Raw genomic sequence first — 27,334 nt, forward strand, 5'->3', positions numbered from 1 at the left:
TATTCTTACAAAGGCTCTCTCGAGTAAAGCCTTCCGTGACTCACTTGACAAGTTGGGCATCCGTGATCTATATGCACCAACTTGAGGGGGAGTGTTGGCGTGAGTCATGCCATGTAATTAGGATTGTGAATATTGTGTATTATTAGGATTATTCTGTTGTTATTAGTTTCCTAATAGGACTCGATGTATCTTGTATATATACTCCGTTCTTGGAGAAGGTAAAAATCATATCAGAAAATCCCAAATCTCTTATTCCTTTGTTCTTCTTGACTAATGGGTGTGTGAATAGTACCACCCTTATTCTATATTTAGAATACAATTTGCATAGCAAATTGATAAACCAAACAATGACAAGTGAGAGTACGGATAAAGGGTCCATGGATAATCATGGAGAAGCAAATATATCATGATGCAAAGATAGTATATAAAGGCCCCTTTTATTTGCTTGCTAAAGCCAGTCGAAGCAAATGATTTTGATAGGCAAGTCAGTAGCTAGCCGTCCCTTAATGAAGATTTGAAAACATTGTAATATTATGCAAATCCAACAAATTTGTTTGCATAATTACACAACCTACGAATCAAAATATAGGTTAAACAAAAATCAACTGCTATAATTATGAAAATTAAACTCATAGATCATGAATCATGGTCAAAAACAACAAACTTTGCACCAAGATGTCTTAGATCATCATCGAGTTTTTAAGAAAAGAAGAAGAAGAAGAGCAAAACGTGCTGATCACGTGTTATAAAGTAGGGAGAAGATAGAGAAAGAATAATTGGGAGGAAGTAGAGTTCTCATTCAGTCTTATTAGCCTCCTTTATATAAAGCCTTTATATAAATGTAGAGTTTACATCAAAGTACATAACTAATGAGTATTTACGTAGACAGCCACATAGATAATAATATTTACAATACCAAAGAATTTTTTTCTTGTAATAGAATGGAATATATGACAAAATACAAGTTACCAGCATTATGAATCAACCGTGAAATTATTATGTTAACATAATGTGTGTACATTTTTTTTTTTTTTTTGTAAAACAAGAGTTACAAAGAAACTGTATGTTTTCAAATTTGTTCGATTTTCGGGAGAGAAAAAAGAGAGAACTGGGTACAATGTAAGCCTGCAAGGTCGTTTGCTTCAGTAACTTCGGTCAAGGCAGCAACTGAGCAAAGTTGTGGTATTAACCAATAATGTTGCATCGAAACATGCCATACAATTATAGACCCACTGGCCATCATCATTCAGATATTGATGTTCGTATTTGATTCATTCTTGCTTTTGTTAACAGAAAATGTACTAGATCTCATCCAGAACACCTTGTAAACACTTTCGACTGAAACAAAACCATGTCCTCAGCAACGAAGACTACGTAAAAAGAAAGTCATTATGAAATTGAATCTATTCATCTAAAAAAGCAGCCATCAGCTTTTTGGAATGTACATGATGGCAAATTTCTCTCAAAGAATCATCATTAGTATTCTACATCTTCAACTATCTCAAACAATCAGCATAGTGATATATCCCCAACAAAAAAGATGGGGAAAGATGATACAACTAGCCCATTAGAAAAAAAGGCATATTAGAACCTATTACAACATTCAAATATCACATTCAGAATCTACTACATTTCAGACTCTTCCAGCAAATTTCAGGCCATAACAACATCCACAACATCTATTTCATTAAGTGCTCGAGTAAGTTAAACATTAAAAAGGAAAAGTAAAAGCTAAAACTAAAAGCAGGAGTTCATCTTCTAAATCCAAGGAGAGAAAGGGAAACACTATGCGCTCTTGAATGTTAAAGGTTAAGGTCCTCTTCATCTTCAAGGCAACTCTACTTTCTACTTCACAACTAAGCTCTGCAAGAAAGACATAAAAAGAAACATAAAGAGACGAAACAGAAAAAAAAAGCAATATAGGATAATCATTAATAACATATCCTGAAAGTCTGAAACTGCCAAGGATGGATCACAAATGCAAGAAATATCAACAGATACAATTGGGGGCGTGGTCGGGGCAAGCATCTGAATAAGCAAAATAAGGGGTAAACAGTAGTTATGTGATCAAAAATATTACATGTAATGCAGAACCTTAGTACAATGTAAAACCATATTACACGAAGCATCTTACACTATATGTGAAGTAGAATCATTACAAATAATAAGCAAGCGTTTTTACTGACAAAAAACTGAACAAAGGGAGCAAGAAGGCAGCTAGGTGTAGCTATGCAAAGACAGGATCCAAATCAAGTTGCTTATAATATCAAAGTAAACAAATCATTTGCAGTAAGAAGCTGCACACAGAATAAGGACAGTTTTCTAACTCTCCTACTGGTAAGAAGTATCTAGATCAACCTCAAGCGAATATTGCAAGTTTTTTAATACCTAGGAAGTCCGAAACCCACTTTGTACCCGCACTAGAAATCTTTTGGAGGTAGGAAACTCTAGCAGACAGCAAATAAATACCATGAGACAGTTCGAATCCCAGACCAATTGGGTAAAACGGTATAGAATAATAATAAAAATCATCTTAGCAGCCTAAATGATCATTGAAAGGAGAGGCAACCACATTCAATTCAACTAAAAGTTACAAATCTATAGACCTTAACTGTGATGTAACTAGCAATGACCACAGTGGTCTTCCTCTGATCTCAGATGCATGCGTACCCTACTTCTGTGAAGTTGAAAAAAAAAAAATACATAAAAATAAAAAAATAAAAACCAAAAAATAAAAACAAATTTAATAAAACTAAAATTTTATCAGTGATTACCATCTCTTCAAAAGATAAATTCATGCAGACTGATTTTGCATATAAATCCCAGTATACCGTCCAAGTTTGTAATTACGAGATTAATGTAAGATTCCTTGTATAGAAACCAAATAACATGAAAAGCACATGTTATACTATTGAACAAGTGGAACAGTGTCTGGACATGTGCTCCTAATTAATAATCTAACAAAATAGAACTGTGGACCACCGTGGATTACCACATTAATTGATCAGCTGCATATGGTCAAGTCAACACGGGAAACAGTACTGAGACGCAGCAAGCATCGACATCATATAAGAAAACATACAGTTTAAATATGTATATGTTAAAAGGGGTTCATTTGGATGAGCTTTTAGGATTCTAAATGGGTAAAAACTATAGTTTGGCAAAAAATCCAAAATGCCCAAGTAAGATTTGGAACCACTTGATTTTTTAAGAAGCACCTCCAACCGTTTGGTTCTCTATGTTGGGTTTTACTCTGATGAGGACATCATAGTCAAACCTTTTAAGGTTTATGAGCGAAAGAAATGGAAAAAGAGAGCAGCTAGTCATTCCCTTTCCATATGGTTTGATTAATTGCTTTCATGCTAGAAGTCTCTAGGCTGGTGTCTTTTCAGTTTCAGTTTGGGAGTTCCAAAGTTTCTTTATTATTTCAGTTTCAGTTTAGGAGTTTAAATTCCTTTATTAGGTCTTTTATGCTTCAGTTTTGTGAAGTGTAACAGCCCTAGCTATGAATGAGTCTTTAATGCTAGTTAATATGAGCTATCTCTGCTCAACTATAAATAAGTGTAAGTGCCAAGTGGCCAGATATGTCTTGATGAATAAAAATTTCAGAGTGTTTTCTGAGTTTTCCTGAGATTGGAGTGTTGGTGTGAAGCCTTGTGTGTGAGTGAGAAACCTGGGAGGGAATCCTAGTTCTTAGTTTTCACTTTCTACCCTACAAAAACTGTGTGTTAAGGCACTAAACCTTAGAGTTTGTTGATCCTGGTGTCTGGGCAGTGAAGTGAATTTACTGCATCATACTCCCATTCTTTTAGGAGTATCTCTCATTTCTTTACCATTGTATATAAAATAAGGTTCTAATTCAAAGACTTCTACTGAATACTTCGAATTGCCATGCTTGCCCTACTTTTGACAAGGTGACAGAAAACTTATAAAATTAAAATAAAAAAGCACTTTCTTGAGCAAGCAAACACTTTTAAAGAGAACTCCCCCCCCACACCATCACCATATAAAAGCACGTAGATGTTGACAGCCAGACAACAAACTGCTCAAGTATAAGCACTTTTAATAGGATGTGCCACTGCTGAAGTGATACAGGGCAAAATTTTTTTCCAAAGAAATAGTTCCGAACAAGCCCCAAGAATGCTTGAAAAGTTGGTGGAAAGTTGTATCCTTCAGATTTTGATCATAGAAATGTAGTTAACTAGTTATGCATCATACTTAAGCCCAAATGATAAATATAGCATAGCAACTTGAGAACCAAGGCTGTGCATTAAATATCAAATTTGAGTATGACATTTAATTTGTTAACAATGGTAGTAAGACACTACAATTTGATAACACAACACTTATCGCCAAAACGGTAAGGTAAAGTCGAATAACTGATGTTTTTCACTAGTGACAGAGTTAGAGCACTACGGAGAGACCAGAACCAAGGCATGAACACTTCTGAAAACAAATAAACTTAGCAGTGGTATAACTATACAGGAAAGACACAAGAACTTAACTTATACTGGTAATGATCAAAGCACAACAAAACCAGTATAGCACATCAGAAGCAAACACAAGAATACTCTTCAAGCTTATAAGAAGACCAGAAAATTCATTCAAAATTAGGCTTACCTTTGACCACACAGTATTAAACTGCACTCCTGTTATGTAGAAGCAAGGAAGTGAAAGCAGCGCAGCCATTGAAGAAACAAGGATCCAAAGAAAAGTCCAATAAGCGTGCCAAAGCCGAGAGTTTCTTTCACATTTCTTTGTTTCTCAAGGAACTAACCAAAACAAAGAAACTACTCAGAAGTAAGCCGCCGCCTCTTCCCATAATCAACATCCCTAGATCTTGAACGGCGGTCCCTAGATCTTGAACGACGGTCATCATCTTCAGATAAGCGTGCCTTATTATGGGTCCTTGTAGACCTCCCCCTTTCTATTTCATCCTGGTGCACCGTTTCACGATCTCTGTATTTAGGATGATCAGCATATCTTTCTCTATCTTCCCTGTACCTGTCACGATCACGATCTCGAGAACGTTCTCGGCCCCTATCACGCTCTCTGTCCCGCTCTCGATTAACATCTACATCATTCCGATGCCTTCTTTCATGGTCATGACCCACTTCTTTCTCTCTTGGCATGTCTCTGTCAAACCCTTGATCCCTATCTTCCCGATACCTCCTATCAGAAGATCCAGACCAGTCCCTCTCTGAACCTCTATCTTTCTCCTTCATAGCATTCTGCCACCCACCTCTATCATGACTACCCTCACCATATTGATGGTCAGAACCAGCTTCCTCACCATAACTAGACTCCCCAGCTCTGCCACCAGCATGCTCCTCACCAGGCCATCCACCCCCCATATTAGGATCTGGCCACATTCCCATATTAGGCCCATCAACACCTGATGTCGGCATCATTCCCATGGGCATCCCTCGTCCAAAAAATGCAGGATTCACATGAGGGGCTACTCCAGGCAGCCCAACACCCCCCACCGGTGGGAATGAAGACATCATCCCAGAGAAAGGAGGCTGTGGAGCTCCTGGAAAGCCTCCATAACTCCCCATTCTTCCCATTGGAGCGCCAAAAGCTGGATCAAAGCCCTGACCCATCATTGACTGAGGGTGCATCAAAGGAGGGGTTGCCCCCATACCTTGCCCAAACCCGTTTCCACCATTCCCCATTATACCTCTGCCACTCATTCCACCCCTATTCCTCATTGGACCACCTGGGCCTCTACCTCCCATACCCTGAGAATTACCTCGCCCCCAGTTAGCTCTCCCATAACCTCTGCTGTTATTATCCCCACCTTGATAATTCCCACCTGTTGTTATGGCACTCCCACCAGCTTTATTCCCAGCAGCATCATTAGGCCCCCTCCTTGGTTGAGCTTGTGCAGTTTGGGTTACCTGCTGGTTCCTATTCACTTGAGCCTCCCCCATTCTCTTAACACTATAGGGTGATACAATAGCAACAACACATGGCCGCCCATTAAACAAATGCCCATGCATCCCATCCTTGCAGGCCATGGCAGCAGCAGAATCATAGAAGTCTACCTGGCAATATCCTTTTGACTTCCCACTGGCTTTCTCATCGAAAAACTTCACTTCCTTCACAGCTCCATACTTGCACAACTCCGCCTCCAGCTCTGCATCCGTTGTCCACCAGTGCAAATCCCCCACATACAATGTTGCCCCACCTGCACCACCTCCACTGAATCCTCCTCCTGGACCACTGTTCCCACCAACACCGTTCACATTCCCCCCTCCGACACCACCAGGTTGCCTCAAGAAACCCTCATTCCCCACATTTCCCACACTCCCAACAGCAGCAGCACCACCGTGTAACTGTTGATGTTGCTGTGGAGGTTGCAGTTGCGATTGCGGTTGTAATTGTTGCTGATGCTGAGCACCAATCCCTTGAACCCCAAGACCAACATTATTCCCACTTTGGTGCTCAAACTCATTCAATTTACTCGACGCTTGCCCTAATTCAATCCTCATCCCACCTCCACTGCCAATAGGCCCTCCCAACCCACCACTCCCTTTCGCGCCCATCTCGTTCCCTCTAAACCCTAGATTCTGATTACCGAACCCCGAACCCCTACCCTCACCGCCCCCGGAGCTCGGTATCGGAGCGCCTTGAAGTTGCGGAGCCGAAACCTCCGGCAACTCAACCTTCTTCTCCTCCACGGCCTCGTTTTTAAACCCTAAATCCTCGTTCTTTCTCATAGACTGATAAAACCCCTCGCCGACATTCACATCGTTGTAGAGGTCCTCGTAGTCGTCGTCCTCCTCGGCTAAAAAGCCGTCGTCGGCGACGGCCGAGATGGCCTCGTTACGGTGGAACTGATCGGCTCCGTCGCCGTCGTCCATTCTTGGAAGTTAGGGTTTTTTGTTTGTTAAATTTTCAAGTGAGTTGGGAAGTAAAAGTGTGTCTAGAATTCCAAAGAAAGCATCATCTAACAGCAAAAAAAAAAAAATGAAAGAAACAGAAGATTTGGGGTCGGAGATCTTACCAGGGAAGAGAGAGAGAGAGAGAGAGAGAGAAAACCCTAATGTGGTGAATTCTCCGGTAGAGTTGAGATTTAGAGGTGTGCGCCTTCGCGAGGAAAATAGAAGGCTGAAGAAGAAAACAGGGGTTTCGGTAAGTTTTCCCAGGACGCAATGCTGTGGGTTCCTCTCTATTAATTAACAACATAAAAAACGGGTAAGAAAATAAACCTAACTAAGCAAAATTCAATTCTTCTTTGTAGCCAAAAAAAAAAAAAAAATTCAATTTTTAGGAAAGTGTAGGAAAAGTCCATCACGATCACGACACTTTAACACAACAAAATCTACAACATTTCCATTGATACTGACGAGCACAATTAAGTTGTTTTACATGTGTTTATTTATTATTTTATTTTCTTTTAAATTTTGAGTTTGATACTCATAGTGTGTCGTCGAATATAAGATATTGTGTAGTAGCAAATTTCAGATCTTTTTGCAATAGCATTCGCGTAAATTCATGTAGAAGTAACTGAAAGCGATAAACTCATATCAGAAGATAATTATACATGCTGATGCTATGTAGGAGACTTTGAGACACTAGACTTGGATCGGAGGATAACGTTGACACTAATGAGGAAAGATTAGCCTTTATTGTTGGGATATGCTTATCATCCCCCCTAAGCAGAGAAGGCATCATATCGAACTGTCAGCTTGGACGTCAAGGTAGCAGAACGAGGCACTGGCAGGTCTTTTGTAAATGTATAAGCTAGCTGATCATATGTGCATACGTACATAGCAAATGTCTAACTCATGACGCACAACCTTGTCTCTCACATAATGATAATCAATTTTCATTTGACCATGAAAAATAGTATTAGAGGCATGCAATAGCAAATAGAGCTTAGGTTATCACACCAAATACGTGGTATGGTAATGAAAACTTTAAGATCACGAAACAAATTAAAACCGCAACCATGATAAACAAGACCATTATGGTCAAGTGTGTGCATGTATTATATTGGACATGTATAGGAAGAGTTTGCTTCAGCATGAGCCTGATCACAAACATATATTGGTTGTATATATTCTTACAAGGATGTTATGCTATTTGTTTTTCAATTGTTTATGTTCCTTGAGTATTAATATTAATGAGAATAATATTCTCTTTATCTTTAGGATTAATTTCAATTTACCTACTAGTCCAACTTTAGGGCAATCTTCATGTTAGTCCCTATTCTTTTAATTTCATCAAGATTACCCCTGCACTCTCAAGAATTCTTTATGAATTCTTGTCTTAATGGTTATCACCAAGAATTAAGATTCTAAAGTTTAGCTAAAGCAAAAGCAATAAAAACAAAACAAAACAAAGTCAAATAATAAACTAATGTTAAAAATGAAAAAGTACATCAGTTCCTTAAAAGGAAGCAATGTCAAATAGGAGATTATAAATCGATTAAAATGATAAAGCGATGTCATAATAAGCAAACAAATCTGAATTTGAATAAAAAAACTAATGTTGAGACCCAATTTCTACATCTGTTCCTTGAAAGGAAGCAATGTGCAGAGGCATTTTTAACTTCAGCTAACAACCGATGTTTGGGTTGTCATGATCTTTAACATCACCCACTAAGACATCGGAAATTTTTTATTTTACATCGGTTAGGAACTGATATATATGAGCCTTATATTCTAGTAGTGTGTTTATATCCATGAAAATATTGTTCAGCACCAAAGCTGTAGTTTTCTACAATCATATGTGACACACTATGACATAGGCGATGTGGATTGAAGATCTCTTTTTCTACTCTATAATTGGGATTATCGTACTTGTTCGGATGAAGAGGTCAAAGAGCTGCTTAGATGGAGAAGAATTCTTTTACTGACTCAAAATGTTTAATAGAAATCCAACATCTTTGCCCCGAAATTATAGGCTTCAAGATCCACTCATGTCACCTCTGCATTAGTCCTGATAGAAAAGATTTAAAATTTTGTTTAGGAAATGGATGTGACATTAGTTGAAGACAAATTAGGCAAAACTTTTGATTTTCAACAATAATACACAAAGAGAAACAGTGGGACTCTAGAGTACACTAGGAACGACTTCAAAAGGGATGAAGCGTTTGGGATGTTACATAAAACGAGGTATTATTGAAACAATTTTTTTTTTTTTTACAAGCAATAAACTGAGTCATTTTATTTAAACAAAACCAAAATACTACTCTATAAGTTGCTAGTTGAAACATATTTCTGAAGTATATTTCATCACATGGTCACCGCCTTGGCATTGATTATCTCCAGCATACAGAAATTTATATGAGAACAATGGACAATGCTGAGACTTTAGGCTCAGGGGCTGAATTTGCTGATGAAATTTTAAAAACATCAACAAGGTAAGGTGTAGCCTATAGTTTGCTCTAAACAGTAAAGTTCTTTACTGGCGTTTTTTTTTTTTTTAAGAAAAAGTCCTCTATTGACTTAAAATGTTTAATATGTCAATCTTGAGCGGCGGGGTTATGGAGAAGGCAAAATCAGATTCATACTTTTAATCAGGTGAGCGGTCCTGTTATCTAGAATACTCTCATCTTAATTTGGCTATTCTTGACTTTTCCCATTCAGCCCTAGCCCTAGGCCCCAGCTATAAATAAAAACCTCTCATCCTTCTCAACCGAGAGGCGAGAAATGAGGAAAGCTGCTAAATTCAAGAACGCGGCCTCTGCCTACACGAAGGCGGCCTCGTCCTGAAACTTTATATAGCCATAATAGCCGGCCAACACTATTTTGTACACCATGTTAAAACCAAGTTCTTTCTCTCTAAACTGTTCTCAAATAGTGAGTATATAGCCATAGCCGGCCAACACTATTTTGCACACCATGTTAAAACCAAGTTCCTTCTCCCTAAACTGTTCCCAAATCGTGAGTGATTTTGTTTCCGAGCTATCATTACCTTTCACATAAGATCTTGCTTTCATGGAGGCCGAGGCCGCGTCCATGAGATTTGTTCAAGCCGCTGCTAAATTTAAGGACGCGGCCTCGGCCTCCATGAAAGCAAAATCTTCTGTGAAAGGTAATGATAGCTCGGAAGCAAAATCACTCACTATTTGGGAACAATTTAGGGAGAAGGAACTTGGTTTTAAGGGTGAGACTAAGGGGGCTGAGGGCGGGGGTGAGGCTGAGGGGGGTGGAATTTTGGTTCCTCTGCATTTCGTGAACTCATTCAACACTCATGACGATACATTAAAGGTTTGAGAATTTACTACCATATTTTATTCTTATTTTTTTCATTCAACACTCATGACGATACATTAAATTGTAGGCTTCAAGATCCACTCATGTCACCTCTACATTAGTCCTGATAGAAAAGATTTAAAATTTTGTTTAGGAAATGGATGTGACATTAGTTGAATACAAATTAGGCAAAACTTTTGATTTTCAACACTAATACACAAAGAGAAACAGTGGGACTCTAGAGTACACTAGGAACGCCTTCAAAAGGGATGAAGCGTTTGGGATGTTACATAAAACGAGGTATTATTGAAACAATTTTTTTTTTTTTGACAAGCAATAAACTGATTCATTTTATTTAAACAAAACCAAAATACTACTCTAACGTTGATAGTTGAAACATATTTTTGAAGTATATTTCATCGCATGGTCACCGCCTTGGCATTGATTATCTCCAGGATACAAAAATTTATATGAGAACAATGGACAATGCTGAGACTTTAGGCTCAGGGGCTGAATTTGCTGATGAAATTTTAAAAACATCAACAAGGTAAGGTGTAGCTAACTAAAACAGTAAAGTTCTTTACTGACGTTTTTTTTGTTTTTTAAGAAGAAGTCCTCTTCTAACTTAAAATGTTTAATATGTCAATCTTGAGCGGTGGGGTTATGGAGAAGGCAAAATCATGACTAGACAACAAGCACTTCGTTTTGGTTTTCAAGAGTTGAGGTTACCTAATAAGTGGTGGGTTACTTACACCACCGGTGCAAATAAGAAGAACCCCCACCCCCTCCTCCACAGAATCCCCCTCTACCAGAGAGCCCTCACCCCACCCCCACCTCCCTTCTTCTCCGAAAACCTTCCGTGCTCTTTTTTTTTTTTTCTTGTTTTAAAAGAGGATCAAAGGATTTCACTCCTACCTCCATGGTGACTCGAATCCAGGACCTTGATCTTAGGTAGTGGGTGCTCTAACCACTGAGCTAACACCAATGAGCCTATCAGATTGACTGAGTTTCAAGTTCCTTTAAAAAAAAAAAGGTGGGACTATTATTGAGAACCCTAAACTCTCCAAAAACTCTTGATACGCTCTGAACTAATAAAACCCTGAACTAACATCAAATTCAACAAATCTAAGATCAAAAGTTGCACCGAAGGAGACAGTGCTATAGTATTACATGCCTTGGCAAGGGAAGATGAAGATTTGTCTGAGGTGGGTGTTATTTTGAATGATTGTAGGTCTTACTTGCAAGATTTCAATTTCGTTTCACTTAGACATATAGAATAGGGAAGCAAACGGTGCTGCACATAGGCTTGCACACCTTGCTTGTGTATCCCATTGGGATGAGTTTTGGGTTCATGACACTCCTGCTTGTATTCATGATGTGCTATTTGAAGATGGATGTAATGCATTACGAGGTATAAGCTCTATGTCCCCCTCGGTGCAAAACTATAGTATTAATAATAGTATAGGGAGGAAAACCCCCACTCCAACCCAACGGGATCCCTTACCCGTTTTCCAAAAAAAAAAAAAAACACAAAGGATCAAAAGTTGCACCGAAAGACCCAAACTACATGCATCATCAAAACATCAAATCAATGGAGTTGCAAATCAAAACCTCCTCATGCTTGCAATACCCAGACCCATATCAACCAAATTCTACAAATCTCCATGAATCCAATTCAATTTTGCAACATCCAAATCTCCAATTGCTTTCACCCTAAATTGAATAAAAAATTATACATGGAAGCGAGTCATGTTCTTCTTTATTTAAGACCAATACTACCAATTCTGGAGAAAGGGTTTCTGAATGAGATCACAGAGAGAAAATTGAGTACCATGAGTGAGAAAGAAAGCAGAGGATTTGACGACCGGCCTAGAGAGATGGTTCGTGTAATCACAATAACACTGGTTGTTTATTTTTTCCCGAATGCACAGTAACACTGGTTAAGAAGGTTGAGAACAAAAACAGGTGTTATGTAGTGCCATTTATTTTTGTACTCCTTGAAACCAAACGCAGCCTAAATCATTTACTACCTCTTACTTAACACACTACCATTTAGTCCCTTAAAGTTCAAACACACGGACCCTAAAACTGTTTCAACTAGTTAGTTTTTTTAAAGTCCAAAACATTATTAAACGAAGAAAATCCAAGTTTGTTTAGGTGCGATACTCGAACATAAATCCACAGTTAGTCGCATTAGCTACCAGCCTACCAGTTTGGAGGTTTTGTTTGTTCTCCCCTATGACCACGAATCTTTCGCTCATTGAACGACAAATTGACCGGCAGCAGGCAGTGATATGGTGTCAAGCAACGGCTACTTTACCCCTTATAGCCCGTAACCACCCAACGGTCACATTTCTGTTCCTCCCCCCTCGAACCAATTTTCTAAAACCTTCACAACGTTTAGTTTCCGTCACCATAACGCTCCTCCCCTATAAATCCCCTCCTCAATCTCTCTCTCTCTTCCACAAATCATTCTCCCCTTACAATCATTCTTCAATCCCACAATCACAGACACTCAAATCTCCGAAGATGATGAAACTATCTCTACTTGCTATATTGGTTTTCTCTCTGTTACATTTCCATGTGGTGCAATCAGACAATGCGCCGGCTCCTGCTCCTGCTCCCAAACTCGCAAACCCGCCTCCGCCCTCGTCGCCGCCTCCTCCCGCGGCTTCTCCGGCACTTACTCCGACCGCTTCTCCTCCGGCATCCCCTCCGACTCACTCTCCTTCGCCTGCGGCTTCTCCAAAATCCTCTCCACCAACTTCGACTCCTCCGGCCGCCGCGCCGGCCGTCTCACCGGCAACTCCTCCTCCGGCGTCACCCGTTTCTCCGGCGGCTAGCCCGTCCTCAAATGGGTCGTCGCCGGTTCAAGCCCCGGCCACGCAGCCTCCGACTGTGGCCTCTCCCGTTGCGACTCCGGTGAGCGCTCCGAAGTCAAGCCCATCTGGGGCTCCGCCGGTTGCAGAGACTCCCGAGACTGCGGCAACCCCATCCTCGTCGAACATTCCTTCGTCTGAAACCCCGTCGGAGTCGCCGGCGATGTTCCCGTCGAGCAGTAGCCCACCAAGTCCGACGCCGGCGGGTCTGTCGCCTGAAGGCGCGGCGGCGAGTCCGGCTAGTGATGATACGTCGGGTTCGGAGCCCAAGTATGGAGTTGGGTTCATTTTGAGTGGGCTCTCTATCTGGGTCGCTTTGGCTCTCTAAATTCATTCTCTTTGGACTTTTCTCGATTATATTTATTTCTTAGAGACTTGTATCTCGTCTAGTACTCACTGTTGTATTTCGGATCATTTTTCATTCAATCATATATTCATTTATTTTTATATACTATATCACTGTTGTATCTCGTCTAGTACTCACTGTTTTAATCTTCAATTGCACAATCAAAAAAAAAAAAAAAATTGCCCAAATTGGGTTATTGGTTATTTAGATTAATCAAACATCGTGACTGTCACATGTTCAAATCTCATTAACATTATCGGATAAGTAGGGTGAAGTTAAAAACTTGTCGTTTCTTCTAAAGAAAAATTCTTCAATCTTCAATTGCATAATGCCATATGTGATGATCCATATTCTTAAGCTCCCATTTTATTTTGATGATGAATCTTTAATAGAAACTGAAATTTTTGGAAAAAGGTTTTCAGTGCCAGGATTAAATTTGTGGGTGTGAATAACCGATATTGTTTCGACTAATGAAACCAACATAACGGTCACTAATGGTTACCGCTCACAGGTCTTCCTTCAACCTCCAATTATCTACTGGTACTAGTAGTAGACTAGGTGAAATCTAAGATGTGGTTTGGTTTGCACTCTCGATACCATTTTCTTCTTCACCAACCCATTTCCTCCCAAGACACCAAACCCATACGAACACCATTACCAAGCACTTGAAGAAGAAGAGTTCAACAGCAACCTGCTCGACCCCTTTGTTGTATTCTTATGGAGGAAGCCAACATATTGCTTTCGAAAACCCACTCTTTCAGTCAAGTGTTCCCTCAGTGAAGGAGCAGCAGCAGACAACTTCCCTTCAAACGATTATGAACAATTGGAGGTACTTAAATTCCCCCCCTCTTTCTGTGTTTTGGGAGTTTTCTATTTCTTGTCATTGTGTATTTTGGCTAGAAGCAGAAGGACAAGGGCTTCTGGGGAAAATGGAAGGTATATAGTTCTTCCTCTTTAGCTTTACAATGGGATATGTATTTGTGTCTGGTTGCTGAGAATATTTTAGTATTAGTACTGCTACTACTACTAGGTGATGTCAATTCTATGTTTCTTTGAATTATGTAATAGAAAGTAAGAATGACAATCTCAAATCAAAATTAGGTGGGCTTTTATATATCAATCTAAAGCAAAATGAAAAGTTAACTACAAGTATGAAATTATTTGACAAAAGAAATACATATGGAAATAAATGCAACCAAGAGAGTGCTCTTTACCTCCTCTATAGTAGCATAGTCATATACAATCTGCATTTCTTTCTCTTACGCTTCACATATTTGGCAGGTGAATTCGGCTGAAATGAGTGCAAAACTTGCAAAGCTTGGCTTGGCAGCTGTGCTTGCTTATGAGCTGTTTGATGCGGTTACGTACACATCCTTTTTTGTGTTTGCATTTCTGGGGTATGAGAAAAGTACTGGAAAGAATCCTGCTGCCAATATCAAGGCCCTTATAGGGGTAAGAAATGCTCAATCTTTTACTGCAATTTGTTTCTTTTACACTTTTTAATCAATTCAAGTCAGATGGTATGATTAGGTGACTTTTTTTTTGGCCTTATAAAACAGCCTGTTTACATACATATGCCAATTAGAAAACTTGTCCTCCTAACATGTCATCTTGATTCAAAAGAACTCAGTGTAACTCACATCTGGAGTACATAACGACTATGGCATGGTCTTAATATAGTCCAAAACAGGTTACTTTCAAAAAGTTTAAACATGTAACTAAATTTCTAATGCCTATGGGTTGGTAAATTGAAGAAACTTATTACTTGTTACATTAGGTCTGTTTTGGTTCAAGTGCTTGATTGCAATCTGCACAACACATATCAGAGGTCTGTTTTGTTACAAGGGTCTGTTTTGCAGAGAATAAAACTGTTATCTAATTTAAGTCTTTTACCTTGCTGGCAATTTAAATCTTGTAAGGAAACAAAGAAGTTATTTTCAGCATTTCTGAAAGATATTTGTGCTTTTGTGAATAACGTTTTCTGGCATTTGCAGATTGTTCTCCTGATGTGGACAGGAAATAATGTTACGAGGCCATTTCGAGTAGCTGAAGCAGCTGCACTGGCACCTGTAATGGACAAAGGCTTAAAAAGGATCCAAAAACAGGTTTAAATTTCCTAGTTGGTTTATGCATTTGCGCTTGTTGTCTCTATAGCGGCTGCATCATGTTTGACAGTTTTTGGCTTGCTTATCCTCTCAAGATGGGGAAAATGAGTTTGTCAACGGTTACTAACAACAGATGCTTGAAATGAGCTGTGTGGAATTTTGAGTTAGTATATCCTTATTATGTATTCCTGGGTCAAGCACTAGTAATGTACAGTTCATAGTGAATCTTGGAATGGATAAGAATGAATAAACGTTGTGTCATTGATAAGACCAAATAATGGAATGTGCATTTTTAGGTTTTTAATTCTACAAGTGATCATTAGCAACCTTATTGCCTAATGGTAAGCGTCTGAAGGCAAAAGTACGGGACACCATCTGCGGCAATCTCTCCATCTTAATTTTACCTGGAAAATCCTTCTTTGTTTTCGTGAGGTGATGACTGATGAGTGCTAGACAGAGAGACTTGTGTTACATTTTGACAAATCTGGCAGAATTAAGTGTGTGTTATGGCTACTGAGTGGCCTTGACAGTTTCAGAAAAGAAGGAAGATTAGCTGGGCAACCCAGAAGTAGTGTTTTTCCTACCCCTATATAGTACATGGAATCGAGCTGCGTGTGCGTAATAAAATTGAGCTGTTTACATGGATACTATCTTGCCATTCGCTGCAAATCTGTCTAAGCGCAGGAGTCTATCCCCACAAGAAGGCTGTTTTAGGTTTGGTTTGGGAGCCGAGTTGAACTTCCCTATGGGAGGACCAGGGAATTGCCCTTATGATCGAACAATCTGGGGTCATACTTTTTTGTTTAGTGCAGACTGCAGTTTACAAGCTTGGAAACAGAGTTGGACCTGGGGAGAAGATGTTCCATTTGATGGTGAGAAAGTGCTTAATAATGGAAAAGATGGGAGGTTCAGGAGCTATCATTAGCTACGGACAGGAGAGATAATTGCGCCGGCTATGTGCTACTGAAATCACCTTTGCTATAGATCGATGCAAGTATCTCTGTATTAAGTGGGATATGATTAAGGCTCTTAGCTGCAGGGAGAAGATCTCAGACTTTTCATTTTTCATTTTTTTTTTTTTAACAGAAACTAATGCAGAACTCAATCCGTGGAGAACATCTTAGGTTAATCTTGCTAATGTTACTTTGGTGCAAGTGCTCTTGATTTAAGATGACCCAAAAGTAGCCAACTGGCAGGGTAGAGTAACTATATGATTAAGACCTAATTATACACTATTGAAATCAGGTATGATTAAGAAAAACAAAAAACATAAAACAAAAACCTTCTTTTTGCAGGCCATACCCAACTGGGCAGGGATCCAAATACAAATCTTCATATTGACTTTATCTTTTCAACAGGAACTGCATGTAACCACTAGCAAGTTTAATATGTTATCATTATTGATGGAAATTATAGGTCATGCAATATGACATTAAAAATTTGTGACAATTGAAAGTATCAAACATACAATCACTTGGTTTTATTCTTCTCAGTTCATTTAATTAGTATGTAATTTAGAACTAATATGCATCATGAAACATAATTAAAAATAACCAGGACAATGTCAGACTTAAACGTTATTGAACGATTACCAGGCAACTGACTGGGAGACATTGACCTGGTGTTATAAGCTCAGTCTCTTCAGCTTGAGATCATATTCTATAACAATGACCAGAAAATTTCAAAAGTACAAGAAAATATATAGGTATTTGGTAAGTTTGCCAAATGGATTATTGACTGTCTAAACTTCATTGATAATGATCTAGTAACTATACTGATTAATTAGTAAACTATCAAGTATTGATCTTAACAGCTTACCAAATGTGTTGAGATTGAAGGTGTAAAACTGTTGACGGGAGGTAATTAAACTTTATTTAAACACCCGCCCATCGACGTTGTTACATTCCTCATACCATTGGAAAGTTCCTAATTAAGCAAACCTAATCTCACCTACTTCCTCTTACAAATTCAGAAGTGTTGAGAAATTCTATTTCAAATCTGTCTTTCCACTTAAATATACATTATATAATTTGATTCCTTGACTTCAGTTTTACAGGAACAATTTAGACTGTTTCAAGAGACATATGCATGCATGAAGACCTTTGGTGCAAGTTAGTGGCATCCCATTACTCAACTGTTAATGGTCAGACAACAAGAAAATGGGAAAATCTGCAGCGACTTTATTAATTATTGGTTTGTTCCAGGTTGGAACCTTTATATACTATTAAACAAAGTCTCGGAGATTGAAGGGATCACTATATAAGCTGTGAACGTCTCCTCAGTTCTCATTCACAAATAGTCTTTGGATTTGTAAGCCATAGAAGTCACAAATTGTTGGGGTCTCAGTCTTTGCAGTTTTGCTCAAAATGGCCAGTCTATGGCCAAGCCTGCTGTATGCATTGGCTATATGCTTTATGGCTACCAGTGTAGCTGCTGGTGGTGATGATAAACCTTATGTTTATGCATCTCCACCTCCACCACCCTCTTATCACTACAAGTCTCCACCACCTTACCAGTCCAAGTCACCTCCGTACTACTACAAGTCCCCTCCTCCACCTTCACCATCACCTCCTCCTCCACAATATGTGTATAAGTCGCCTCCCCCACCGTATGCTTACAAGTCACCGCCACCACCATCTCCATCACCTCCTCCTCCTTATGTATACAAGTCACCACCACCACCTTCTCCATCCCCACCTCCTCCTCATGTCTACAAGTCACCGCCACCACCATCACCATCACCTCCTCCACCATACATGTACAAGTCACCACCACCACCATCTCCTTCACCTCCTCCACCTTATGTCTACAAGTCACCACCACCACCTTCTCCATCTCCACCTCCTCCTTATATTTATAAATCACCACCACCACCATCACCTTCACCTCCTCCACCATACATTTACAAGTCACCACCACCACCACCACCATCTCCTTCACCTCCTCCTCCTTATGTCTACAAGTCACCACCACCACCACCGCCATCACCATCACCTCCTCCACCCTATGTGTACAAGTCCCCACCACCACCATCACCGTCACCTCCTCCACCATACATTTACAAGTCACCACCACCACCATCTCCTTCACCTCCTCCTCCTTATGTGTATAAGTCACCTCCACCACCATCCCCATCACCTCCTCCACCCTATGTGTACAAGTCCCCACCACCACCATCACCTTCACCTCCTCCACCATACATTTACAAGTCACCACCTCCACCCTATGTCTACAAGTCCCCGCCACCACCATCACCTTCACCTCCTCCACCATACATTTACAAGTCACCACCACCACCATCTCCTTCACCTCCTCCTCCTTATGTGTATAAGTCACCTCCACCACCATCACCATCTCCTCCACCACCATACATTTACAAGTCACCACCTCCACCATCCCCATCACCTCCTCCACCCTATGTGTACAAGTCCCCACCACCACCATCACCTTCACCTCCTCCACCATACGTTTACAAGTCACCACCACCACCATCACCTTCACCTCCTCCACCATACATTTACAAGTCACCACCTCCACCCTATGTCTACAAGTCCCCGCCACCACCATCACCTTCACCTCCTCCACCGTACATTTACAAGTCACCACCTCCTCCATCCCCATCACCTCCTCCACCCTACGTGTACAAGTCCCCACCACCACCATCACCTTCACCTCCTCCACCATACATTTACAAGTCACCACCACCACCATCTCCTTCACCTCCTCCTCCTTATGTCTACAAGTCACCACCACCGCCATCACCATCTCCTCCACCACCATACATCTACAAGTCACCACCTCCTCCATCCCCATCACCTCCTCCACCCTATGTGTACAAGTCCCCACCACCACCATCACCTTCACCTCCTCCACCATACATTTACAAGTCACCTCCACCACCATCTCCTTCACCTCCTCCTCCTTATGTCTACAAGTCACCACCACCACCATCACCATCTCCTCCACCACCATACATTTACAAGTCACCACCTCCTCCGTCTCCATCACCTCCCCCTCCCTATGTGTACAAGTCACCACCACCACCACCACCTTCTCCATCTCCACCTCCTCCTTACATTTATAAATCACCACCACCACCATCACCGTCGCCTCCTCCTCCTTACATTTACAAGTCTCCTCCTCCTCCATCTCCATCACCACCCCCACCATATGTTTACAAGTCACCACCACCACCATCACCATCTCCTCCACCACCATACATTTACAAGTCACCACCTCCTCCATCTCCATCACCTCCCCCTCCCTATGTGTACAAATCACCGCCACCACCTTCTCCATCTCCACCTCCTCCCTACATTTATAAATCACCACCACCACCATCACTGTCACCTCCTCCTCCTTACATTTACAAGTCTCCTCCTCCTCCATCTCCATCACCACCCCCACCATATGTTTACAAGTCACCACCACCACCACCACCGTCTCCGTCACCTCCCCCTCCTTATGTCTATAAGTCCCCACCTCCTCCATCCCCATCGCCTCCTCCTCCTTATGTTTACAAATCACCACCACCACCATCACCTTCGCCTCCTCCAGTTTACTACTATAAGTCGCCACCTCCACCATCACCCCCACCGCCCAACCCTTATTATTACAAATCTCCTCCACCACCAACTCATTACTAACCTAATTCAGTTTTTGTTCCATTTGTGTAAGTGTCCTTCAACTACATGGTATTTTATGCGTTTCTTTTGGTATCATTCGCATATCAGTTTGACTTGAAGTATTTACATTATTTGTTTACTAACGTATATTGTTTTGCATTTTGCAGGTTATAAATTCGAAAAACAAATAATGGCTGCAAGAGAGAGTTCTATCCTAATGATGACTTGCTTACATCTGGTCAATCTAAAATGGAACCAGAACAGTGCTTGATAACAAGAGAGTGCTTTGCAGCTTTACACTAAATATATGGTTTTTTGTTAAACATGATTTCTATACGTTAGTCATTTTTGGTTACATGCCCTGAATTTTGATGTGATCAACTGGACAACATTGTTCATTTCCTATTTTCCTATATGTTTTATCAAAATGTTGAAATTAATAAATTAATTACATGTTGGAGCTATACTATTACACAATACCTTGTTCTACAATCAACTGTATGTTGTAATTGCATAGCTCACTTAAATTGAATTTCACAGCTATGTTAATATCCTAATTATTGGCCAATTTCAATTGCAATTAACAAAAAAAAAAAACAAAAACGTAAATTTTAGAGCTACAATGGATAATTAACCGAAGATATGAAAATAAATCACATATTAATCGAAAGCTGTGAGAGAGTCTACACAACGCAAAAAACTTGATCACCAGAATGTCTAAACCTACCTAAAGAAAAATGGTTCGAACAGTGAATGTCTTTTTCTTTTACATTATTTTTGTGGAAGACTTGAAATAATTCAATACGAGGGAAAGTACACATAATGACAACACATCAGAGGCACGATAAAAAAAAAAAAAAAAAAAATCACTACTTAAGTAACTCTCATGTACTAGTGGCCGATCCAAGGTGGGCGAGGGTGGGCAGTTACCCTCTGCCTGTCTTAAATTGCAGTTCATGAAGGTTAATATCTCTATCATTAGCTAATTACAATTGAAATTGACAAAAAAAAAAAACCGTAGATGTATAATGGTTCAGTATTGAAGATAGTAAAAACGATCATATATTGACCAAAAGTCGTAAAGAAGGTCTACACAAAGCAAAAAACTTGATCAGCACAATAGAAAAATGGTTCGAAAAGAGAATGCATTTTCCTTCTATTCTATTTTTATCAGAAGACACGAAACAATTCATAATGTGCCAAACTACACATAATGATCTACATGTCCAGAATGCGATTGAAAGATATTTCAATTTGGAGGTATCCAACGTCGGACAGAAGGGACAATTTAGTTGTGGCTAAAAGACAATACCCACTGCAGTCTTTTTTTTTTGGCAGAAATACCCACTGCAGTCTACTAGTGAAACAAGGCTGGCGGCTCATCAATAATACCACTTGGAATGAGTCTACGTACACAATTTGTTTCACAGCTTATTATTGATTCTAATAATACCACTTGGAATGAGTCTATTTTTCTTTCGCTTGTTCTTCAAGAGGATCGATGTTGACTCTATTATGGCTATTAATTCCATTGAGCGCTCGTAAAATTTCTGATCAAATATAATTGTCTGGCATTATGATGCAAAAGGGTTGTGTACAGTTAGTACTTAGTAGTGTGTATGAGCTAGGTTGTACAGGATGTTCTGATGCTTCTATGTTGGCTTCATCAAGTTCTTCCGGTTCACATGTTGATCGTTAATTCTTTCTACAAACTTTCTTGGAGTGCAAAGTGCCCGGAAAGGTTAAACTTTATGCTTGGAAAACTTGTTGTGAATTTTTGCTATATCTAGAGCTAATTTGCTTCTCAAACTTGTGTTCTCTGTGATAATGCCATTGAGATGAGTTTACACCTCTATTGTGATTATCCCACTACTTCACAAATTATTGATCACTTAGAAGGTAGGGTTACTTCGTCGACTTCTTCATCACTTCAAGAGTTGTTGTTACATGACTGCTGTTTGGAGCAATTGTCGAAATTTAAGTAAAAAATGTGTTTTGGTGAGATACAGTTGATACAACTTTAGTGTGATACAGTTTTAATATAACATGACATGGTGAGTCCGAGACTTGAAGGTTATTTGGGGCAAAATTAAGTGAAAATGTGTTTTGATGATACACATGTGATACAGCTTTGTTATAATGCGACATGGTTGGCTCAGACCGCAAAGGTAACTAGAGGCAAAATTGAGTGAAAATGTGTTTTGTTGATACACGTGTGTGATATAGTATAACGTGACCGGCCCCGATCCTAAATGAGTAAACAAGTTTCATGAAAGAAGAGTATTTTAGGCAAGTAAACTTTATATAATAATAAAGAATGAAGAGTCTAAAAAGAAATGAAAAAATAAAAAAATTTAAGAGGAACAGTCCTACAGAAAAGAGGGCTTCATAGGAAGTGTCCCTTAACCATTTGACTAGTATATCCCTTAATGGAGTCCATCTATTTGATTCTATCTTAAACAAAAAGAAAAAAGAAAAAAGAAGGTATAGTTACAAGTAAAAAACAGTAGAACAGAACTGGTCTGAGGCTCTGAGCTCTGTTTTAGTGGTGTTGTTGATCGATGGCAATGGCTGAGAATGGTGGAGTGGTCTGCAAATGCACAGCCAGGAGGAGTTTCCGCTTCAGACAACCCAAGCACTCCAATCTCCGAAACCTTTCCAGAATTCCTCTCTTCACTCGCCGCCCATCTCTTGCCGGAAAACTTACCCTTCTCAGGTGACACTTCCCATTTCCAGTTTGTGTGTTGATTTCTTGTATTGGGTTTACTCAATATTTGAAAGGCCAGGCTCAGTTTCAGTTTGGTTGCTGTTAATGGGGATAATGTCAAAAAAGTAAAACCCAAAGCTTGAAATACTGTGATTTCTTCTTGCTTCTGAAAGTTGAAATTGGAAAGGATAAACTTGTATGTATGAGTTGATATATGTGTGTGTGTTGCTACTAAAATGGTGACTAATTAGACATGCTGTGTATTTTAGCACGAGTGCACAAGAGAAATCGAGGCCTGCGGTATTGTCATCTATGAGACATAAGAAAATTCCCATATATGTGATGATGCCTGTTGATGCATTCTGCATAGATGGTTCTGGGATTCCAAGGATTAGGAGGTAAAAAATTTATGTCCTTATCCTTTTAATGTTAATGAGTTTTTGAGAGTGATTGATGAGGTCGAGTTAAGTATTAGATTTTACTTTTTTGTTCCATTGTGTTTTGTTGGTGATATTTAGATGTTGCTCAACTCGTTGCTGTTTCAGACTCAAGGCCTTAACTGCATCTCTAAAAGCACTCAAGTTAGCAGGTGTCCATGGAATTGCAGTTGAGGTTTGGTGGGGAATCGTAGAACGTTTCTCTCCCCTTGCATATGACTGGTCTCTATATGAAAAGCTATTTAAGCTGATTTCTGAGTCAGGGTTAAAGGTGCATGTTGCCTTGTCTTTTCACTCAAATGTAAACTGTTCTTCTTGCACAAATGGGGGTGTAAGTCTTCCTCTTTGGATCACACAGGTTTGTTACTTTGCTATTCTGATTTCATGCAAAACATTATGAAATTCTCCACGTGCAAAGTCCTTGTATTATTTAAAATAAAATCCACTTATTTTCCTGAACTGAAGAGGGAGATAAGAAGAAAATAATAATCCATTTGAATGTTTAGACTAGAAGTTTTTTCTTATGATATCAAAGTTATTAGATAGTTAGAACCCTCATAATCCCCCGTATCAACTCTAGTAAGTTATCACAGAAATAGAAAGAAAAGGTTAGGCATCTACCAGAAACCACTTTGCTAATATGCTATGGTACTGAGTTCCTACTGACATGCTTGATTTCATCTTTGGTGTACACAAAACTTTAGCACAGTAAGGGGCTGTGAAAAAACTTTAACTTTCCAATAATTGCATGCGACTTAGTTTGAATCCTGCATTTACGTTTTTTTTTTTTTTTGGTTGAAATCCTGAATTTAGATTGAGAAGCTGAGTCCTGATGCTCCTTTTTTTGCTCCCCACCCCACAGATTGGTGACAGCAATAAGCATATATACTATCGAGACAAAAATGGGTTTTCAAGTGATGATTATCTTACACTAGGGGTTGATAACCTTCCTCTGTTTTGTGGCCGGACTGCCCTTCAATGTTATGAAGATTTTATGACCAGTTTTGTTAAGAAATTTGAATCCCATATTGGAAGTGTCATAGAAGAAATTTGTGTTGGTCTTGGTCCTTCTGGTGAACTTAGGTATGTTACAGTTACATTAGAAGTTTAGAACTACAAGTATAAAGCCAGAACAACAGTTTCTTATGGAGTGTTGCCCACAGGTATCCTGCACATTTTGGTGATGGTATATGGAAGTTCCCTGGAATTGGCGAGTTCCAGTGCTATGACAAGTACATGTAGGTTAAAAACTATTTCAATTTCTGCTGGAAATTTGGTTGATATTCGAAGTTCGCTATTTAGTGCCTTGTATCCCTTTTAGGCTGGACAACCTAAAGATGGCCGCATGTGAGGAAGGGAAGCCTCAATGGGGAGAAGGGGGACCACCAAATGCTGGCTATTACAATAGTCTTCCATCTGGAGCTCCTTTCTTTGAAGAGGGAGAGGAAAGCTTTCTTTCTGATTATGGGTGCTTTTTCCTTGTATGAAACCGATGGAAGTTTTCTGCTCTTCTACTTTAATGTATTCAATTGTTATCATTATTATTTTTTTGTTGCATAATCCAAGCCTAGGGTACAATGGACCATATAATGTTCATCTTAAACTGGTTCTTCATGCATGTTTCATCCTGGATCTACCATAGAATATATAAATGCAAACACTTTATACTATAAATACCTTGGGCTCGTGTTTCCTCGGTCATGCAAAACATATTTATAGGTGGATGTGAATAACTTGAGCCTGCAATATATGCTATCATCTTTTCTGAAACTTGAATTGCAACTTCATTTGCTTAATAAATAAATAAAAGGAAAAATCAAAAGAAAATTGTTTTTGTTAGTATTGGTTAGTGTACCAAGAACAACTACAGAGGTATAATTGGGGAAGAAATTATAAGCTTCTATACCATGTAATACTTTTAATAACATTAAAATGCCAATTGATTGAATAATATAGTGGAGCTTGCGAGATCTAACAGTTGCTTAACTCATTGTAGGAATGGTATAGTGGTAGTTTGCTTGGTCATGCAGATGCTATTCTTGCAAAGGCAGCCAAAATTTTGAAGAAGTATCAAGAAGACAAGCAAACTTCTATTCTCTTAGTGGCTAAAATTGGTGGAATATATTGGTGGTACCAGACAGTAGCACACCCTGCTGAACTCACAGCTGGATACTACAACACTGCTCTTAGGGATGGTTATGATCCTGTTGCCTCAATTTTTTCTCGTCATGGAGCTGCTTTGCATGTGTCGTAAGAAATCTTAATGTTCATGCTGGTGTTATGTTCATTGATCAACCTCAGGTCTAGTGGTTTTGATCTGGAATTCTCACATGCTGAATACCTGTTGCAGCTGCTTGGAAATGATGGATGGTGAGACACCAGAATCCTATCTCTGCAGCCCAGAAGGATTACTGCAACAGGTATTGGGCCTGCTGGTCAATAATGGTAGCTTCTTAGCTTGTTGCCTTGTTGATGTTCTCCTTATTTTGGATATTTTCTGCTAGTAGCTCGATTCTTATGGTGCCTTTGAACTCACTTCTAGTTAGGGTGTTACTTTTGGACAACATCATAACACAAGGTCAATTCTTATGTTGTCTTTGAAACCCCTGCTAGTTTGGGTGTCAATATTCAATACAGTATGATAGCACGATTCTTTGACACTTATCTTAACTCTGTTGCCCCTACGCCCAGAACAGGCCTGGCATGACTCATGGGATTTTTAGTATTGTAGTTTATTATAAGCTAAATCTGCTTACTAGTAATTGAATTCAATGAGTTGTTTGTTAAGAAATTGAAGAATGAGGATAACTCAGATAAGAACACGATCATTGTATGATAAGGTCAGAGTTGCCTACTCAACTGTCATTCATTTACATCACTCAAAGCTTATATTAGGAATGTTAGTTTACAACTGTCATTTTAATGGAATTTTCTTTCTTTACTTTTTATTCTGAGCTTAATAGGTTGTTTTGGACTTTTGGGCACACAGCTTGCCAAATAATTTGGCCCAGCATGGTCAAAACCATGCTGTGCTTATTCTTTTAAACAGGCAGGACCAATGCCATGATTGTGCTGGGGTGGTCCGTTTTAGACCACTTGATGGTGGTATTGAATATTGTTTTTAATTTTTATTTTTTGGGAATATTGAATATTGTTGGTGGTATTGGATATTGTTGTTATCATTCAATTACTCATCAAATGTGTGTGTCGATTCTAGTTTGCTTTGACGTAATTTTATTTCACACAGTTATGGAGTGTTTCAAAGAAAAGGATAATACATTTGATCGGGAGAAACACCAACGAACGATTTGACAGGGTATATCTATCCTTTGTGCACAACAGTAAAACTAAGCTTCATCTTATGACCGTATCTAGGATAACACACACACACAGACAGCAGATGCACACTATATATGATGTACAAATGTGTAAGTTGGCTATATTTACTTTTTTATGAGTAAAGATTGACCGATTTAAGTCAAGTCTCAAACCACTATTAATATTTACTGCTCTGCTTTTCTACATTGCAGGTTAGTTTATGGCAAATACATGCCAACTGTTACCATTCACAGGCGGAAGTTGTAAGATCATTTACTTATTTCAGGATGGATGATAAGATCTTTAGGACTGAAAACTGGAGTAACTTCGTTCCTTTTGTTAGAAAAATGAGCACAAGTTGGTTAAGCAGCTGATAAAACCCCATTTAACCATTAAATTGTACCGAACGATCTTCAGTAACAGTTCCACTCATGATACTTGTTCTTTATTTTTGTTTTGTTTTAGTTTTGTTTTTTGTTTTTGTAAAGGGAAGATGTAGCAGCTTTGCAAGTCTAATATATTGCCTGGGTTCTTCCAAGTCTCGTACGTGTGTACTTGAGAAGTATAACTGTAAATTATAAAAGTAACCGAGTTTCAAGTAATTTTGATAAATAAAAGAATGACCATGGAATGTATTTGGTTTGCCATACTTATTTGGCATTCTATGTCATCTTCCTCTCATTCTACCTCGACATCAAAATGGAGAAGT

At 39.2% G+C, this 27,334-nt stretch overlaps 4 protein-coding genes across 7 annotated transcripts; 3 read left to right on the forward strand and 1 right to left on the reverse strand.

Annotated features, from left to right (window-relative positions):
• Nucleotides 1-1,431: 1,431 nt before the first annotated feature.
• LOC133731589 (uncharacterized) lies at nucleotides 1,432-7,175 on the reverse strand. 2 transcript variants are annotated; one of them, XM_062158961.1, is made up of 2 exons: nucleotides 4,621-7,175; nucleotides 1,432-1,863 (listed from the first exon to the last, which is right to left on the reverse strand). In XM_062158961.1, the coding sequence occupies exon 1, from the start codon at nucleotides 6,864-6,866 to the stop codon at nucleotides 4,791-4,793; it is 2,076 nt and encodes a 691-aa protein (XP_062014945.1). In that variant the 5' UTR covers nucleotides 6,867-7,175; the 3' UTR covers nucleotides 1,432-1,863; nucleotides 4,621-4,790. The 2 variants fall into 2 exon arrangements, with proteins under 2 accessions (XP_062014945.1, XP_062014946.1); XM_062158962.1 differs by lacking the exon at nucleotides 1,432-1,863 and adding an exon at nucleotides 1,898-2,677.
• A 5,506-nt stretch (nucleotides 7,176-12,681) lies between these two features.
• LOC133732597 (vegetative cell wall protein gp1-like) lies at nucleotides 12,682-13,541 on the forward strand. Its single transcript, XM_062160180.1, has one exon. The coding sequence runs from the start codon at nucleotides 12,738-12,740 to the stop codon at nucleotides 13,413-13,415; it is 678 nt and encodes a 225-aa protein (XP_062016164.1). The 5' UTR covers nucleotides 12,682-12,737; the 3' UTR covers nucleotides 13,416-13,541.
• Nucleotides 13,542-17,655: 4,114 nt separating this feature from the next.
• On the forward strand, nucleotides 17,656-20,640 carry LOC133732726 (extensin-2-like). Of its 2 annotated transcripts, none has more exons than XM_062160311.1 (2): nucleotides 17,656-20,232; nucleotides 20,331-20,640. In XM_062160311.1, exon 1 carries the CDS (start codon nucleotides 17,905-17,907, stop codon nucleotides 20,182-20,184), a length of 2,280 nt encoding a protein of 759 aa, XP_062016295.1. In that variant the 5' UTR covers nucleotides 17,656-17,904; the 3' UTR covers nucleotides 20,185-20,232; nucleotides 20,331-20,640. The 2 variants fall into 2 exon arrangements, with proteins under 2 accessions (XP_062016295.1, XP_062016294.1); XM_062160310.1 differs by having other exon boundaries at nucleotides 17,659-20,210.
• Nucleotides 20,641-22,638: 1,998 nt separating this feature from the next.
• Nucleotides 22,639-27,276, forward strand: LOC133733964 (inactive beta-amylase 4, chloroplastic). Of its 2 annotated transcripts, none has more exons than XM_062161625.1 (10): nucleotides 22,639-22,879; nucleotides 23,140-23,268; nucleotides 23,416-23,665; nucleotides 24,170-24,390; nucleotides 24,471-24,545; nucleotides 24,629-24,788; nucleotides 25,304-25,557; nucleotides 25,658-25,727; nucleotides 26,555-26,623; nucleotides 26,838-27,276. In XM_062161625.1, exons 1-10 carry the CDS (start codon nucleotides 22,725-22,727, stop codon nucleotides 26,997-26,999), a joined length of 1,545 nt encoding a protein of 514 aa, XP_062017609.1. In that variant the 5' UTR covers nucleotides 22,639-22,724; the 3' UTR covers nucleotides 27,000-27,276. The 2 variants fall into 2 exon arrangements, with proteins under 2 accessions (XP_062017609.1, XP_062017610.1); XM_062161626.1 differs by having other exon boundaries at nucleotides 26,555-26,735; nucleotides 26,838-26,978.
• The last annotated feature ends 58 nt before the right edge of the window (nucleotides 27,277-27,334 follow it).

The sequence above is a fragment of the Rosa rugosa genome, chromosome 2 (assembly GCF_958449725.1).
Source record: "Rosa rugosa chromosome 2, drRosRugo1.1, whole genome shotgun sequence".
Classification (NCBI taxonomy): domain Eukaryota; kingdom Viridiplantae; phylum Streptophyta; class Magnoliopsida; order Rosales; family Rosaceae; genus Rosa; species Rosa rugosa.